This window comes from Micrasema longulum, unplaced genomic scaffold (assembly GCF_059751315.1).
Source record: "Micrasema longulum isolate JH-2025_06_02 unplaced genomic scaffold, ASM5975131v1 h1tg000097l, whole genome shotgun sequence".
NCBI classification, from domain to species: Eukaryota; Metazoa; Arthropoda; class Insecta; order Trichoptera; family Brachycentridae; genus Micrasema; species Micrasema longulum.
Genome location: NW_028277303.1, coordinates 2,489,528 through 2,504,652, shown reverse-complemented (window position 1 = coordinate 2,504,652; position 15,125 = coordinate 2,489,528). Strand labels below are relative to the sequence as shown.

Below are 15,125 nucleotides of genomic sequence, written 5' to 3'. Positions count from 1 at the left end.
ACTCACCTATGATTATTAATGAAATTAGAGATCGAACAATCGTAAGAACGATATTATTATCGTCCTTCTTTTCAAACAGATTTTTAAAAAATACGCTAAAAAGATGATTTGACAACGAGGAAAAAGAGAGTATTTCTACAACTAACATTTTTTTATAATCAAATCATCGAAAAAACCGTTACAATTTTTTTATTCATTTTCTTCGAATATGAGGGAAAAATAATTCACACCCACGCATACATATACCATACTACAATTATTAATGCATGGTATAGTTTATTATGATGTATGTAAATCAATTATCTATTTCATTTTAAATTTTTGGTACCTACTACTTATTATAACGAAATAATAGACAAACTTCTGTGTTTATTTGTATTTCCTTTATTATGTTTACTATTGAACAGTATATTTTTATTAATAATTTTAAATTTCGTATTTATGATAAGTAAGTAATGTATTAGTGCTAATTTTAATTGTATGTATTTATTTCATTATTACGCCGACTGCAAAAAATAGAAGTGTAAAACGTACATATGTATAATTCTCTAAAAATATACATATATGTTTAAACATGTTACAAACCTATGTAACATACGACAACAGAGATGGATAATATTCTATAGAAGGAAATATAAAAGTTTAAGAAGTATAAAAATCAAAAAAAACGTTTACAGGCGTTGTCTAATAATGTATGTAGGTTAAATAATTCAGACAGAGAATCTTATCCGCTAAAGGTTTTAGCTTTTTGACTTAACGAAAGCCTACATATGGAAGAATCGAAGAAATGTGGATGTTCAAACAATGGTGAATGTTATAAAGTGTGTAAAGTGGTCACCTAAATAAGCAAATGATAGTTCATAACCCCTTTAAATGCCAAGGTATCCATATTATCTTCTTTAAAATATTCTCCATCTATGGTTAATCCTAATAGTTTCCTAGAGGAAAAATCCAGTCACTCAAAATATTTGCGTTGCTAATTTGGGTAGATTTCTATAAAATAATTTTACTGCAACACAAACATTTTTTTTCTTCTCAGTTTTACACTTTTAATTTTTTTACAAAGGCTACATAATGAATGTGTTTACATTTTTAATATGAACTTCATTTTATGTATGGTATAAATATTATTAGTTTTACATAAAAGATACAAAATTAGTATACCTACATTATATATTATATTTGATTATAAAACTAAAATCGGTATCGTCAAAGACTAATAAAAGTCATTGCTAAACATTAATAAAAGTTTATTAAAGAGGTTATTATTATCAAATGTCAACAAAATCTTCGATTTATTTGATTACAAAAAGCTAATACTAGGTGTAATAAAGATGATGCATGATTACATGATTTGTGCATGGTGTAAATGTATTTATAAAAAAAACTGTGTATTTATTTCTCACATTTATTTTGGATGCACCTCAATATTCAAATCAGATTTATCCAATGAAAAGAAACTCCACATCTTCCTGGCACTAAGTATTGTTGGTGTAGTATGAATTGTCATTTTGTATTGAAAATAACATGTATTTCATTTAGTTGTCATTTAAATTTGATTTATTTATTTACAATATAATTATTAAAACATTTATTGAGATACAAGTCCCAACTCCATGGAACCAAAGTCCCGTGTTGAGTTGGGACGAATATATGTATTAAACTTTTACAGTCAATATTACCATATTTACAGCATACTCGTTTAACAAAATCATCATCAACAAATCATTATTAATATTTGATTATAAAATATTAATGCAATTCATCTAACAACTATGTTTACAGACATTTACAATAAACGCTGTGAAATTAATATATAAGTAAAATACAAACAGTAAATTTTGGAGGCCCACAAGGATCTATTTTGGTCCACTATTATATATTTTATATATTAATGACTTATCACTGTATAATTTTAAAGGAAAAAATATTATGTTTGCCGACGACATTGGACTATTCTATAAAAATCAAACAGACGTATTAGCAAACAATGACTTAAACTTAGACTTTACTACGTTGACTAAATGGACAAACACAAACTTACTTACTCTTAATGAAAAAAATGCAATATTATCCATTTTGAATCTAGAAAAAAATGTCACAAAGTAGATGCTTACATAAATAATGAACGACTAACTGAAATTGAACACGTTAACTACTTAGGACTAATAATAGACATATAATTGACATGGACGATTCATATAAACAATTTGATTAACAAAGTGGCGGCATTATCAAATCTTTTTATAAAAATCAAAAAATTTGTTCCAAAAAATGAAAAAAAAAAATGTATGAAGCCTATGTAAAAACTGAAATATGTTATATTTAACTACTATGGGGTACATGAAATCAAAATGACATAAACAAACTACAAAGACAGCAAAATAAAATATTAAAGTCATTATATGACCTTATCTAACGGCAACTAACGAACTTTTTAAACAAACTAAACAATTAAATGTAACTGAATTTTTTAATCTAGCTATAATTCAGCCATTGATGTTATTGTAGACGAATAATTTAAACTTGTAAAAAAATGTAGTAAACATGAACACAATACGAGAATATAAAAAAAAATCAGACACAACCTTTTAAAACGAAAAAAGGACAATCGAGACTAATAAACCATAGACTGAAATTATACAATAAACTACCAGACAAAACTAAACAAAATACTCAGACAACCTTTACAAAAGATGTTAAAAATAGTATTATTAACAGTAGAATGTGAATTTTAAAAGTAAAATTATTTTGTTAAATGTATGTAACCCGTAAGAATTATCAAAAAGAAATTTTAATTTAAAAAAAAAAACACTTTTAAAGAACACTTGTAAAAACATTGTGTAGTATTGGGAATTTAATCCGGAGCCCCCGAACGTGAGGCAAGCGCCTTAGCCATGCGGGAACCGCATACATAATCACCAGCCTCAAGTAGTAAATACCTTGTTAGAACGAACGTTTGTAAATTTGTGGATTTAAGTATCATTCGTATTTTAGAACTACCATTAAGAATTTTCACTAACAGACTTTAATGTTACAGGTACAAATAACAGTTATTTTAAATAAAGTGGTTGGCAATTTAAGTAAAAACATAATTTAATTTGCACTCTTCATTTTATTATTTTTATTGGACATTATAGGTACATATCGTTAAGTCTATGTGAATGTTAAATCTAAATTTTCGCAGTTTTGAAGTAATTTACCTAAATTTATTGTGAATGTCAAAATATTCATATCAATTCTTGAATCCATGTATGTAGGTATATCTACATACAATGCTTACAAATATATGCCATCATTCATAATTTTTATAGGTTTTACTTAATACTCATTTACCAATATTAGTGTTGTTAATTAAAATTAGTAGAATATTTTTAACAATTCATTGAAAGGTTACGACTTTTTACTTTACAAAAATCAGTCTTTAAAAGAAAAGATAAAATATGAACGTCCAAATATAGGCTGAATGGTAATTGTTACACAGTGTGAAAAGTGATCACTTAAACCATTCACTGACAGAACTTAAGACCTAAAATATATCGACTTTTATGTTTTTTATCGACATAGGTTTGTACGCGATATCATGTTATTAGTTTACATTCTCTTATTTTAAAGGTATTTTTTTTACAATTATGTTTGAGCATTAGATGATAAACTGTCAGTTAAAAGTTAATCAGGATGAAATTATAAAATATTTTACGCTTTTTTATAAGATAATAATATAATGTATTACATTGTGATTTTTTTAATTGAGAGTATTTTAAAATACTCATTTAACACACTACCAGAAGTCAAACTAAAGGATGGGTCATGGAGTCTACCACAAACTTTGAATTCGGGCAAAGAAATTTCAGGTTTCTGAGCCCCAAAATATTCAATATGTTACCCGAACATTACAAAACCATGAACCGAATTTGCATTTAGGTAGCGAAAAATCAGAAAACTTAACAAAAAACATTTTAAAATAATAAATGGTATACATAATATATTGTATAACTTTATAATAAATTAACTAGTAGGTAGTCATGTTATTGTTTATTTTTGCATAAAAATATTTGTCCTTAAACAGGTTGTTCTAGTTAGGCAAACTAGACATAATCCAGAGAAATTGATTACATAAGTATGTATGTAGTAGATAAAGAATTTGTTATTTTTGTTAATAAACCATTATTATTAATGTAGGTATTGTAGGTATCTGTAGGTACATTAAACATAAAAATGGTTCGTTTTTTATTTATGAAAAACACAAGGTGAAGTTTAATTTGATTTGAAGAACGCGTCGACGCCGGGGCTAGTGACGCAGATATCGTTCTCGTCCGTGGACTACACGGTGGACGGGGAAGATCCCGACACCGCGCAGTCTCCCGACCAGATCTCCGTCATCTCGGCCCCCCTCGGGGGCAAGCCCGCTGCGCAGGCGCCGGCGCTGAATGGAGAGAGCGGCCCCGCTCAATACTGCTGCGCTCTTTACGACTACGAAGCTACTGCGTCGGACGAACTGTCGTTTGAAGAAGGACAGGTTTGTAGTATTTTGAATTTGCCGCCAATTTGGCACTTATTTATGCGCGGGAATCTACCGCTAAAATGATATCAGCTTTTTTTTATCTCTAGTTATGAGCATTTAGGTAGGTATTTGATCGTTTTATTTCAGTATCGGTGCTGAAATACGACGTTTATTGCTAAAAAATAAAAAAAAAACACAAATAAAATAAAAATAAGTGTTAATAGGCAGAGTAAACATAATCCATAGAAATATAATACTTAAAACATGTAGAAGATAAATAAATTGTAATTTTTGTTAACAAACCGTGATAATTATTATAAAATTGATGGCCAACGAAATTAAACTAATATTAATTTGACAATATATATTTTTTTTCTTTTTTGAAGGAAAAAAAAGTGCTGTCCAAGGGTTGATGTCTTTTATAAAATTCAAAATCAAATATACCTACATACACTCGTTTTCATATATATTTTTTGTAAATAAACAAATACAGTAGAAAAATAAAAAATATGAATGAAAAATAAATCTTCAATAATTTATTTTCTTACCCAAATTCTTTTCAACGCAAACCTTTTTATAATTCATACTTATAATCATTCATCTTTAATTTTAGAATTCCACAAAATTGATACAATTACATTTGTTGTTTTTTAAAATAATATTATGAAAAATTATTTTACAATATACTATACAATAAAAAATAAGTTGTACATATGTACTTATTAACTAAGATTTATTCCTAAGAAATTATTCGCAAAAGTTGTTCAAAAAAGTTAAAATTTTATAATGGTCTTTCGGTTCTTTACAAATCCGTATATTATAGGTATTTGATACAATAAATTATTTTTTTTCTGTTACATAATTAGAAACGTTTAAAAACTAATATATGAATATCCAAGCAAACGTGTATTATTGAATATATTATTGTAAAGTAGGTATTTATTTAAGGTTTTAGTTACACTCACTCCTAACAAAATCATTCGATATGTTTGGAGTAAAAGTAAAACACATTTTAATAATCGGCCTCGTGGTGTCGTGGTCAGCGCATTTGCCTGCCACGCAAGAGGTCTCGGGTTCGTTTTCCGATATAGGTAGTTGACATAAAATATTTATTTAAAAAGGTGTTTTTACACTAAAATATTTCTTATTCCCCTGAACTGGCACTTGAAGCGTAAAACTAATTATCTTACCTTCATGTAAAAAAATAATCATGATACGCTGCGATTGGTGTACCAATGAAGTGCCCTATGCATCATTAGGTGCAGGAAGGGGAATGATGAATCATAATCGGATGATGGTATTTGAGTAATTATCAGTTTCTTGTTGTAGTTGTAAAAGTGACATGCTCCTCGGTTGAATTTCCGACGAAGTCGGCATTAAACATTTATTAAAACGGTTTTTTAAAAATCTTTTTTATAGACCATAGACGGAATCTAAAGCGCAAGACAACAACTTGTCTTTGTCTTATCTTATAAACACATGATTAAAATACGTTACACTTTGTGTGCCAACGCAGTAACTTGGGTGTCATTGGGTGGGGTTAGGAGTAGGAAGAAAAACAATATGATTTCACAAATTTTCAGCCGAGGCCAAAACCTTTTTGAATCGAACGAAGAATTGAACCTATAAGCAAGCGAGCTAAGCACTAGACCACGAAGCAGACAAATAAAATTGATATTACTTTATTTAAAAGATACATGCTCTTCTAATTCTTGTATTTGAATTTCAGGTTATTCGAGTTCTTAATAAGTGCGCCCATGACGTAGACGATGGGTGGTGGAGAGGCGAGGTGGAGGGTTGTATTGGAAACTTCCCTTCGCTAGTGGTTGAAGAATGCGATGAGGTTTGTTTACAATTTAAATTATTATCCAAACAATAAAAATCTCGTCATTGCATGCAGATAAACACTTGATGCAGCACTCGAATTGAAGGCAGTTGTGATGAACAGATTTTCTTTGAATTGTATAGTCCTATACGATATCAGCACAATCAATTTTATCAATCAACGGATTAAATAATTTTAGAAATATAAATATTTACTTAATTTTACAGTGTGTAAGCACTTTCAACACTATGAATGCATACATGTATTAAAAATAAACCTTTATAAGAATTATATGAACCTGTCAGGTTGGGATTGCCAAAAAAGAGTCAGACCCTTTAGTTTCACAATCGATTCACCAATATTAATAAATTAAAAAATAATTATAAAAAATGCTTAACACTGTGTTCATTTAATTAAGAGCAATAACACATTAAGTGCCATCAATACATTCATGGACATGTTTATTTATGTTCATTGTGGTGCTCACCGTGCTTTGTTGGTAAAATACACAGAAACATTAAAATATTATTTTATTCAGTTTTTTTTTACTACATTTATTACATCTTTCTACAACATTTTTACTGAATTTTTTATTATCTTTTTCCTACATTTTTTACTACGTTTTTACTCCATGTTTTACTATGTTTTTCACTTTATCCAAAACATTTAAAGACTTTCTTTTTGAAAAAATTACTTTTTCCCCGTTATAGAATACGGTTAACAAAAGACCACTAGTATTTTCATTCACCTGATTTAATGTAGAACGTGGCATCTTTGACGTATCAAAAAAAAATACACCGGCATTTAATTTTTTAAAAATATTTTCATATAATTTTTATATTTTGATAACTAAGCGGAGAGGGAAATAAAATTATTTGTGTGAAACTTAAAGTAGTCACTATACTTTTGCATTTTGCAAAAAGAGTAATGAATATATTGATAAGTTCTATCGGTAAAAGTTTTCATTAAAAATAAAAAAATTGTCCTCAGCAGACGCAGAGTGATGTTGTTGTATCAGACTTGCCATTTTATATTGCTCATGTAGGAACAACTGAACGAACACTTAGCTAACTATAGCTTCTCTATAAAAAGGATTTTTAAGTAAGAGTAGCTGATGATATGTATATTTTAGTATGTTTATGAAACACTAATTGCACTTTGTCAGAAGTATGCAGATGCAGGATATGATGAGGATTTATCAGAGACAACTTTTCACATGTGGCTTGCTCACAGGACGGTAGAAAAAAAACAATTTGAAAAATGAAGGATTTGGGTAGGAACGGGATATTTAGAGTCTTAAATAAGCTGCAAGTATAACAAATGTAAATTTAGTACTCAACAACTACGGAGTTTTATTCAGAAGTATCTTCACAAAACATAAATATCATTTTATCTGTGTTTTTTTATCCTAATAAAAAATGATCGTGTCACATAGAATGGTGAGCCTCTGACAGGGGGGTCGGACTGGACGCCCCCGAGCTCCGCCCCTCCTGTGGCCACGCCCCCCGGCCTGCGAGCGCCGCCTGCCGCCCTCACTATCACCCAACCCACCCCCTGTAAGGAAGGACCAGCAGAAGATGAGCACGATGACTGTAAGTCCAGAAAATCATTTTTTTCTATTCAGAAAGGAAGTCCACAGGGTTGCCAAACAGAAATGGAGCTGAGCTGGTTATATAGCCGGAACCGCAGACTCTAGATCAGAGGTCCCCAACCTTTTTTTCTCGTGGACTCCTTGTCGATTTTTTTTGTTTTGCGTATGCCCACTGCTTTTACAAAATTTTGTTTTAAAAATTCAACTTTAAATGTGTTTTTGAAGCTGACGCAGAACTACTCACTTGTACAGTGGAAGATTTAAAAATAAAATAGGAATGTTACATTTTATAGATGTATAACATTAAACAGGGTGTTCTTTAAACCCTGTCGCATCCGAAACCACGATACTCAGTATGAGCAAGAAGACATATTAGCACATTAAAATATTTTTTCTGAACGACTAAAATCTTAAAAAATAAGATATACCGTAAAACGGGGTTAAATTGCATCACTTTTTAATAACTTTTCAGCTATAATGATTTTTTTCATCGAGGAGATGAGTAGTGTTTTTGACAATAAATGTCATGGTTATATAATATATTTCCTTTACTTTTTTGTGGTTATAAGTATATTTTGTAGTTTCATATACAAGCTATAATTTTTTGAAAAATGATGCAAAGTAAGCCCTAGGGCGGGGTGACATTGCATCACTTTTTTTTCCTTCAGTATCTTAATAGATTCCACATGGACATGGAAATATTAATATTAGTATTTTTTGGTAAATTTAGTAAGAAATACTGGTATTATCAAATACATGACAAAATTCAACATACGAAACCACTTTACTCACCTTAGAATGATACACACTGTTGAAGATGTGATAAGAATTACCTACAGAAATTATTCATAAAAACTGCACAACCAACCCAAACCGCTAATCGCTCAGTACTTAAGTACCATATTGAATGGAAAATAACCTTAGGTAAGAGTGAAAAGTGACATCCATTGAATATTTGGAGAAACAATGAGTTATTGTTAGTAGCAATGACAACAGGTGTCTCTAAAAACTTTTTTTTTGATGCAATGTTACCCTTGATGGTGCAATTTAACCCCGTTTTACGGTATTGAAAAAAAACAAATAATAATAAGTAATATTTTAAGTATGGCGTGTTTGTGGACAGGCTGGATTTCGCTCTCCGGGGAGTTATCAAAATCTAAATTTGTTGCAAGAGAGCGAAACATGTTGTATGGAGACATGATTCATAAATACGTATTTGTATGAGGATGAGTCTGACACTGCGAGTTGTCCATATTCCTAATCACAATGCATGTAATGTTTTAGGCGTACACTTGTAATGGATGTTTTAGTAACTAAGTATTTGTTTTAAGTCACAGAGCAGGAGGTGAACGGTTGCGGGGAGCCCGCCATGCCGCCTCCCCCCCCGCCCCCCGAGGTGGACATGGCCGACACGAACGGGTTCAACCTCGAACTGAGCCACAACCAGCAACAGCAGTATGGATCGCAGTTCCAACCTAAATACCCACAAGTTGCCATCACCGGTGAGTTCATTCATCCTGTTCTAGTTTTCAAGATGGACTTTTTCATAAACATCACCATCATCAAACTCTAATCCGCACCTGGTGGTGCGTAGCGCAGCGGTCGGCAACCAGCGGCCCTCGAGGCGTCTTGGTGCGGCCCGCAAGGTTTTCCTCTTCGCCGTGGATATCGATAGTAAATACTTGGATTTTTTTATGGGACCTTCTGAAAACTACAAGGAGGTAAAAAGGTTTGCTAAGCTAATACATTAGTATGTTTTATAGTAAATACATTTGTAGGAAAACTTTTAATTACCGAACAAACAATCACTGTTCTCGGTCAGGTCACAATCTCAGATTCATATTAGATGCAATAACTACGTGTCACTACTTCAAAAAGTGCAAGCTTATGTTAAAAGACAACCAAGTCAAATGCAGTTACAAAAATCTCGTTGGTTTTATTGACTACATTAAATGTTGAATAAATATACAACGAACGTTTTATTTTTAAAAACAAAAATATTCGTACACAAATATTTCGATCCGGGTTGTAATCATATGGTAGTATTGTGGACTCACGGGTCAAAGGTCCGAGGTTCTAATCTCACTCTACCACAACTCGATTTCCATTTTTTCAGCACAAGTTATTTACGACTTTTAGGAAATGGTCTTAAAATTTAAACATTTGAATAAATAATAAGTACTCAAGTAATTATTTTTTATTAATAAAATAAATAAAACTATTCTTGGTATACTGTTATAACATATAGCCCTAGTGCGGCCCGCACCACAGATCCCCACATAAAACATTTCGCCTTCTTGCAATAAAAGGTTGCCGGCCCATGGCATACAGCACCGAATTCGAAAAGTACAATATCTCGATCTGTTTTCAAGGAAGATAAGTTGATCAGTCTTACGCTTCAGGTGGCAGTCCGGGGACAGTGAAATAACGCAGAGTTAAATCACCTTTAAAACAAACATTCAAGACCGCCCTACCAAGAATCGAACCCGGGACCTCAAGCATGGTAGTCGAATGCGCCAACCCTTTCACTACGAGACCTAGACATCCCCACTCGATTTCCGTTTTTATGATTTTTACCTGGGAGTAGCCATCGAGTTTAAAACACTCGTCCAGGGTTCTGGTTCTATTTCACACCCAGAACTGTATTCTTGTTCCGCCTGGACACATGAAAAACAGATTATTCTCGTAACGTTAATTCAACAAATAATGGTGGTAAGCGGTTAGTTCTATCGAGTCCCGGTTATTCTTCATATGAACATTTTAAAAATTGTGTGGAGTAAATATTACCTTGCAAAAAATTATTATATGTTTTCTAATATTGTGTATTTATTGTGTGTACAATAATTGTGATATAACACAATTTATTTATTTATAAGGTTTAATACATAAAATTAAAAAAACGTTAGTTTCTGTTTTATGAGAATTTTTTTTAATATTTTGCATTTTTATGATTAGATATTGAAGTATTTTTGTCCATTTTCACAAAGTTGCAAATAACTCACTATTAAAAATGTGAATCAAGTTGTGGTAGTGCGGAGTTGATCTCCGAGTTCTCGCAAACAAACATTATTCATATTTATAATAATATGTTTTATTTATTTACTTGAATTAATGTAATAATTTACATACCATTATAATATCATTTTTTTATCCATTGTTCCATTTCCATTAAGTGTACCCTTTGTATACACATTCAACAAAGATACTCACCAACATTATTGAATATAAAAAAGTATTGTGCATTTATTTTACACGCTACCACAGTGGACGAAGTACCAACTTTAATCATTGAAGAAGAGGTATTATTTTTATTTATTTTTTACAATTATATTGCATGTTAAGAACTAGATGAACGTATACATATATTCTGTATGCACAACAACGTGTTATTTAATAATTACACTTACGCAAAAAAGAACTATTGAAAACAATGTAAACTCATGACTGCTTCAAATCCTGTGCTTTCTTCTAAGTAAGATATCTGCCCCGCAGTCGAGACACGAACTGCTGATGGATGAACTGACAATAGTAGACGTCGAAAACTAGAGAGTAGGCAAGCGTTTGGTTAAGGCATTTTAGATTTATTAGACACATAACACTTATACATTATGAACTACTGTAAAAATAAATAGAATCATAATAATTGGAGAAATTCTGAAAAAACAAGATCGTATTAGCTTTATTTTCTTCTCTGTAATACACCTATTTAAATTTTAAATTGCCTGTGAGCGTTTCATACTTATTTTAAATTTTCGATAGCCTATGATATATTTTTTCATGTTACAGGAAGTCGATCAAGAAACTGGAGAAGCAGAGATGCCCGAGGTAGCTGAAAGTGGAGACCCAGACTTTGGCCTGGGAGTAGCACAAATTGTCATCACGGCTGCAACTCCGATGATAGAAGAACCCGAACAAAAGTTCCCCGCGGAAGAAAATGGCGAAGAGGATGAGGAAGAGGAAAGGGAAAACCCGAAAGTCGTAGCACAAGAAACCAAAGTAGAAACAAAGGTACCCGACCAACAACCCATGGATTGTGAGTCACCCATTGATGAGACTATCCCAGATCCTGAGGATGGAGCACAATCGCCTCCAAAACAGGTCCAAGGTGGGAGAGCGAGTATTCCCGATGAGCTAGAGCCTCATCAGCTAGCTAGACTTCAGGACCTCAAGGAGTCCAATGCTTGAACTGTTAGCGCTCTACATAATGCGCCGCTGTGTACTTCCTGAGCTCCATTCTTCGCTATCACCTTGTCCTGGTAAACTCGAGGATGTATCCAAAGATTTCTTCCTCGAGTCTTCTAAGCCTTCGTTAAAATGTTTCTAATTAAGAATTATGTATTAGCATATCGCAATAAATTACTTTTTACGTTTGGAAGATACTATATAAAACACCTTTGAAAATTTACTCTGAGTACATTGGTGCAGAATTGATGTTATTCATTCAAAATTGTTTAGCTGATACAAAAACAGATATTAATTGTAAACAGATTAAACCAATATAATTAATTTAATGGTAGCAAAAAAAAAATAAAAAAATATATTCCTAGGTAACCACTTTTTTACTTTATTTATTCCTATTAGATGCGATTTCATTTTTTAGCAAGTCCTGTAATACATGTAACCACTAAACCGTTATCAAAATTTACAGTTGCTAGGTTTTTTTAAACGTGGGTTCGAATTTTTCTGTATTTGATGTTGAACTAATATTAATGTAGGTATAAAGAGGATAATTTCTCTGACTGAAAAAATAAGGCCAGAAACCTTTTGGCAAATGGTCTTTAGAATTAATTGGGTGACATCGTAAACCAAAAGATCAACCTTTTTCTGTTACACAAAAACGGTACTTGGCTCAGACATTATTTATGAATCTAGTCGTTTTAATTAAAAGCACAACATTTCAACATACATAGATACAATTTTCATAAAATTCGTAGTATAATATATCGTAAGAGGTGAACGGGATGTAAAGAATTTTTTCTCATTACCGACTCGATAAATAATCGTGACGAGTGTAATACGAATGATTGTACTATAATCTCAGCGGGGTTAAAGTAGAATATGATCATTTTATATGTTGTGTATGTTTGTTAATTTAAAAAAACATCAAATGAGATGACACGTTATATTATATTTGATGTTATTTATGCTGTGAGTAAAAAGTTTTTTTTTTATTACCCTTTTCACAGATCATAAATTTCATGACTTTAAATCATCTTTCCTGAATATTCTTTAACAATGTATAACATGTTTTCCTTTCCTATTAGCAATAGCAATAGTATTAAATATTATTTATCTGGTTTGGCAGAGTAGAGCATATAATGTATAATTAGAAGAATGGAGAATATAAAAAATGCGTTGTTGATAATGCTTACGCTGCGGTTACATAATAAAACTAGCCTGGAAAAAATAATTATGTTTCAATGCAAGGAAAAATACTTATTTGATAGACTCAAAATGTATGTTTTTTTATAAAAATATTTGTTACTGTCTACAACGTTAGATATTTTTAACAGAAAAACATTTTTTGGTATTTATGAAGTTTTATAGAAAATATTTCTGTACCTAGCAATTAACATGATTTCTCATAATAGTTTAACATTATTCTAAATAGATGTCTCCTGAGAACATTGTACGTATTAGTAATATCTTGTTTAGATGTTTTTTGTTGTATCTACGTACCATAACTTATCGTAATTTTAGGTGCTTTCATATCCAATTGTACAAGTTCGTATGTACGTATGTATGTTTCTGTTGGGTAGGAAATGTGTAAATGCTTTATACTATGAAGAGTTAGGGAACTGTATTTGCAACCGAGATTTCTCTATTTGCACAGCATGCAGTTGCTTTGTACATAAATACCCAGTTGTGGAAGTGTTCTGTAGTTTGAGGATTCCACGCACATGTGAAAAGAAGGGAGAAAGTCAACTTTCGTCGGGTCGAATTTCTGGTAATCATAAGTAAGACTCAATCGTTTTAATTAAATTATAATATTATATTCACGTCATATTATTCAACAATATTGTTTATAAAACTGATAAAATTCTCTTTATAAATGTTTTATGTGCATTTTTGATGTTTAATATTATAAATATACACACATAGACTTATTATACACAATGTTATGCAAGAAATAGTGAGATGTACATACAATATGTCAAAACTTTCCTTTGAGAATAAGTAAAATATGTGATTTTACTAAATTTGTACCTTATAGTACTTTCAACATAATCAACATAAACAGCAATAATACTTTTAACGTAAACTTTGTGACACTTAACCATATGAAGCGTGATAATAATTTGATCAATATTATTACTTATAATGTTAGGACATCTTTATGTTTTTTTATTTCCGCCAATGGAAACATAAATCGAAAGGTGAAACGAAACTATGATTTCTTAGGCAAGTTGTACCCATCATTTATTTACATTCATTGAGGAAATTAACAAATATACAATACCGCAATGCTTACGATCTGCTGCAATTATTGTGCATAAAATACTTTAAATGTGCCTATGCCGATCGCAAACTATATACTCGTATATGCGGATTTGCAAATACATCATTAACACAAACAATTATTATTAATACGATACATCATCGTAACAGTATTTAAAAAAAAAAAAAAACAAAATAGTGTAACAGTAAATTTGAATTAAAAATGTTAATAATGTATCTTAAAGTTTACAATTCCCACTAAATATGTCATAGGAAAATATTAATTGAATTTACTACAGGTTTATGTGACATGTAATCATGTTTTGATTTCGCGGCAATTTTTTTGTGGAAAACAAAATTTTGCCATTGGCACGTTTCACCTGTAGAGAGAGCGCTTTATACCTACACCAATGGCGAGGTAGAGAAACGATGTAAAATAATTTCGCTAACAAATTACGTTTTATTATTTTGAAACGAAGTTAGCACCACCTGTAGTTTTACTATTTTCAGAGAAAGTAGTGAGATTCGCAATATTTCTTAAATATCATTTTTGTAAGCAATATGTCTATGAAATTAGTTATTTACAAATACGTTTTGCTTTTAAAAGTATTTTATGTACATCTATTTTTAAGCAATAAACTGGGTACTCTAGTTTACCTAAAAACACATTTAAAAGCACTACTTGCTTATGTTTCAATATGTACCTACATACCATGTGCTTACCGAATAACAGTTCTGAAACTTATTAATAAATTTTAGTTCTATTT

At 31.0% G+C, this 15,125-nt stretch overlaps 1 protein-coding gene across 3 annotated transcripts in view; it reads left to right on the top strand.

The window, feature by feature from the left end:
• Positions 1–14,495, top strand: part of nwk (FCH and double SH3 domains nervous wreck) — a 40,334-nt gene extending 25,839 nt beyond the window's left edge. For all 3 annotated transcript variants that reach the window (XM_088236613.1, XM_088236630.1, XM_088236623.1), the window contains 6 exons: positions 4,274–4,519; positions 6,234–6,347; positions 7,765–7,921; positions 9,252–9,422; positions 11,185–11,219; positions 11,707–14,495. In XM_088236613.1, coding sequence (XP_088092739.1) covers positions 4,274–4,519; positions 6,234–6,347; positions 7,765–7,921; positions 9,252–9,422; positions 11,185–11,219; positions 11,707–12,105 — 1,122 coding nt within the window. In that variant the 3' untranslated portion in view covers positions 12,106–14,495. The remainder of the gene's footprint in view (positions 1–4,273; positions 4,520–6,233; positions 6,348–7,764; positions 7,922–9,251; positions 9,423–11,184; positions 11,220–11,706) is intronic.
• Positions 14,496–15,125: the final 630 nt, after the last annotated feature.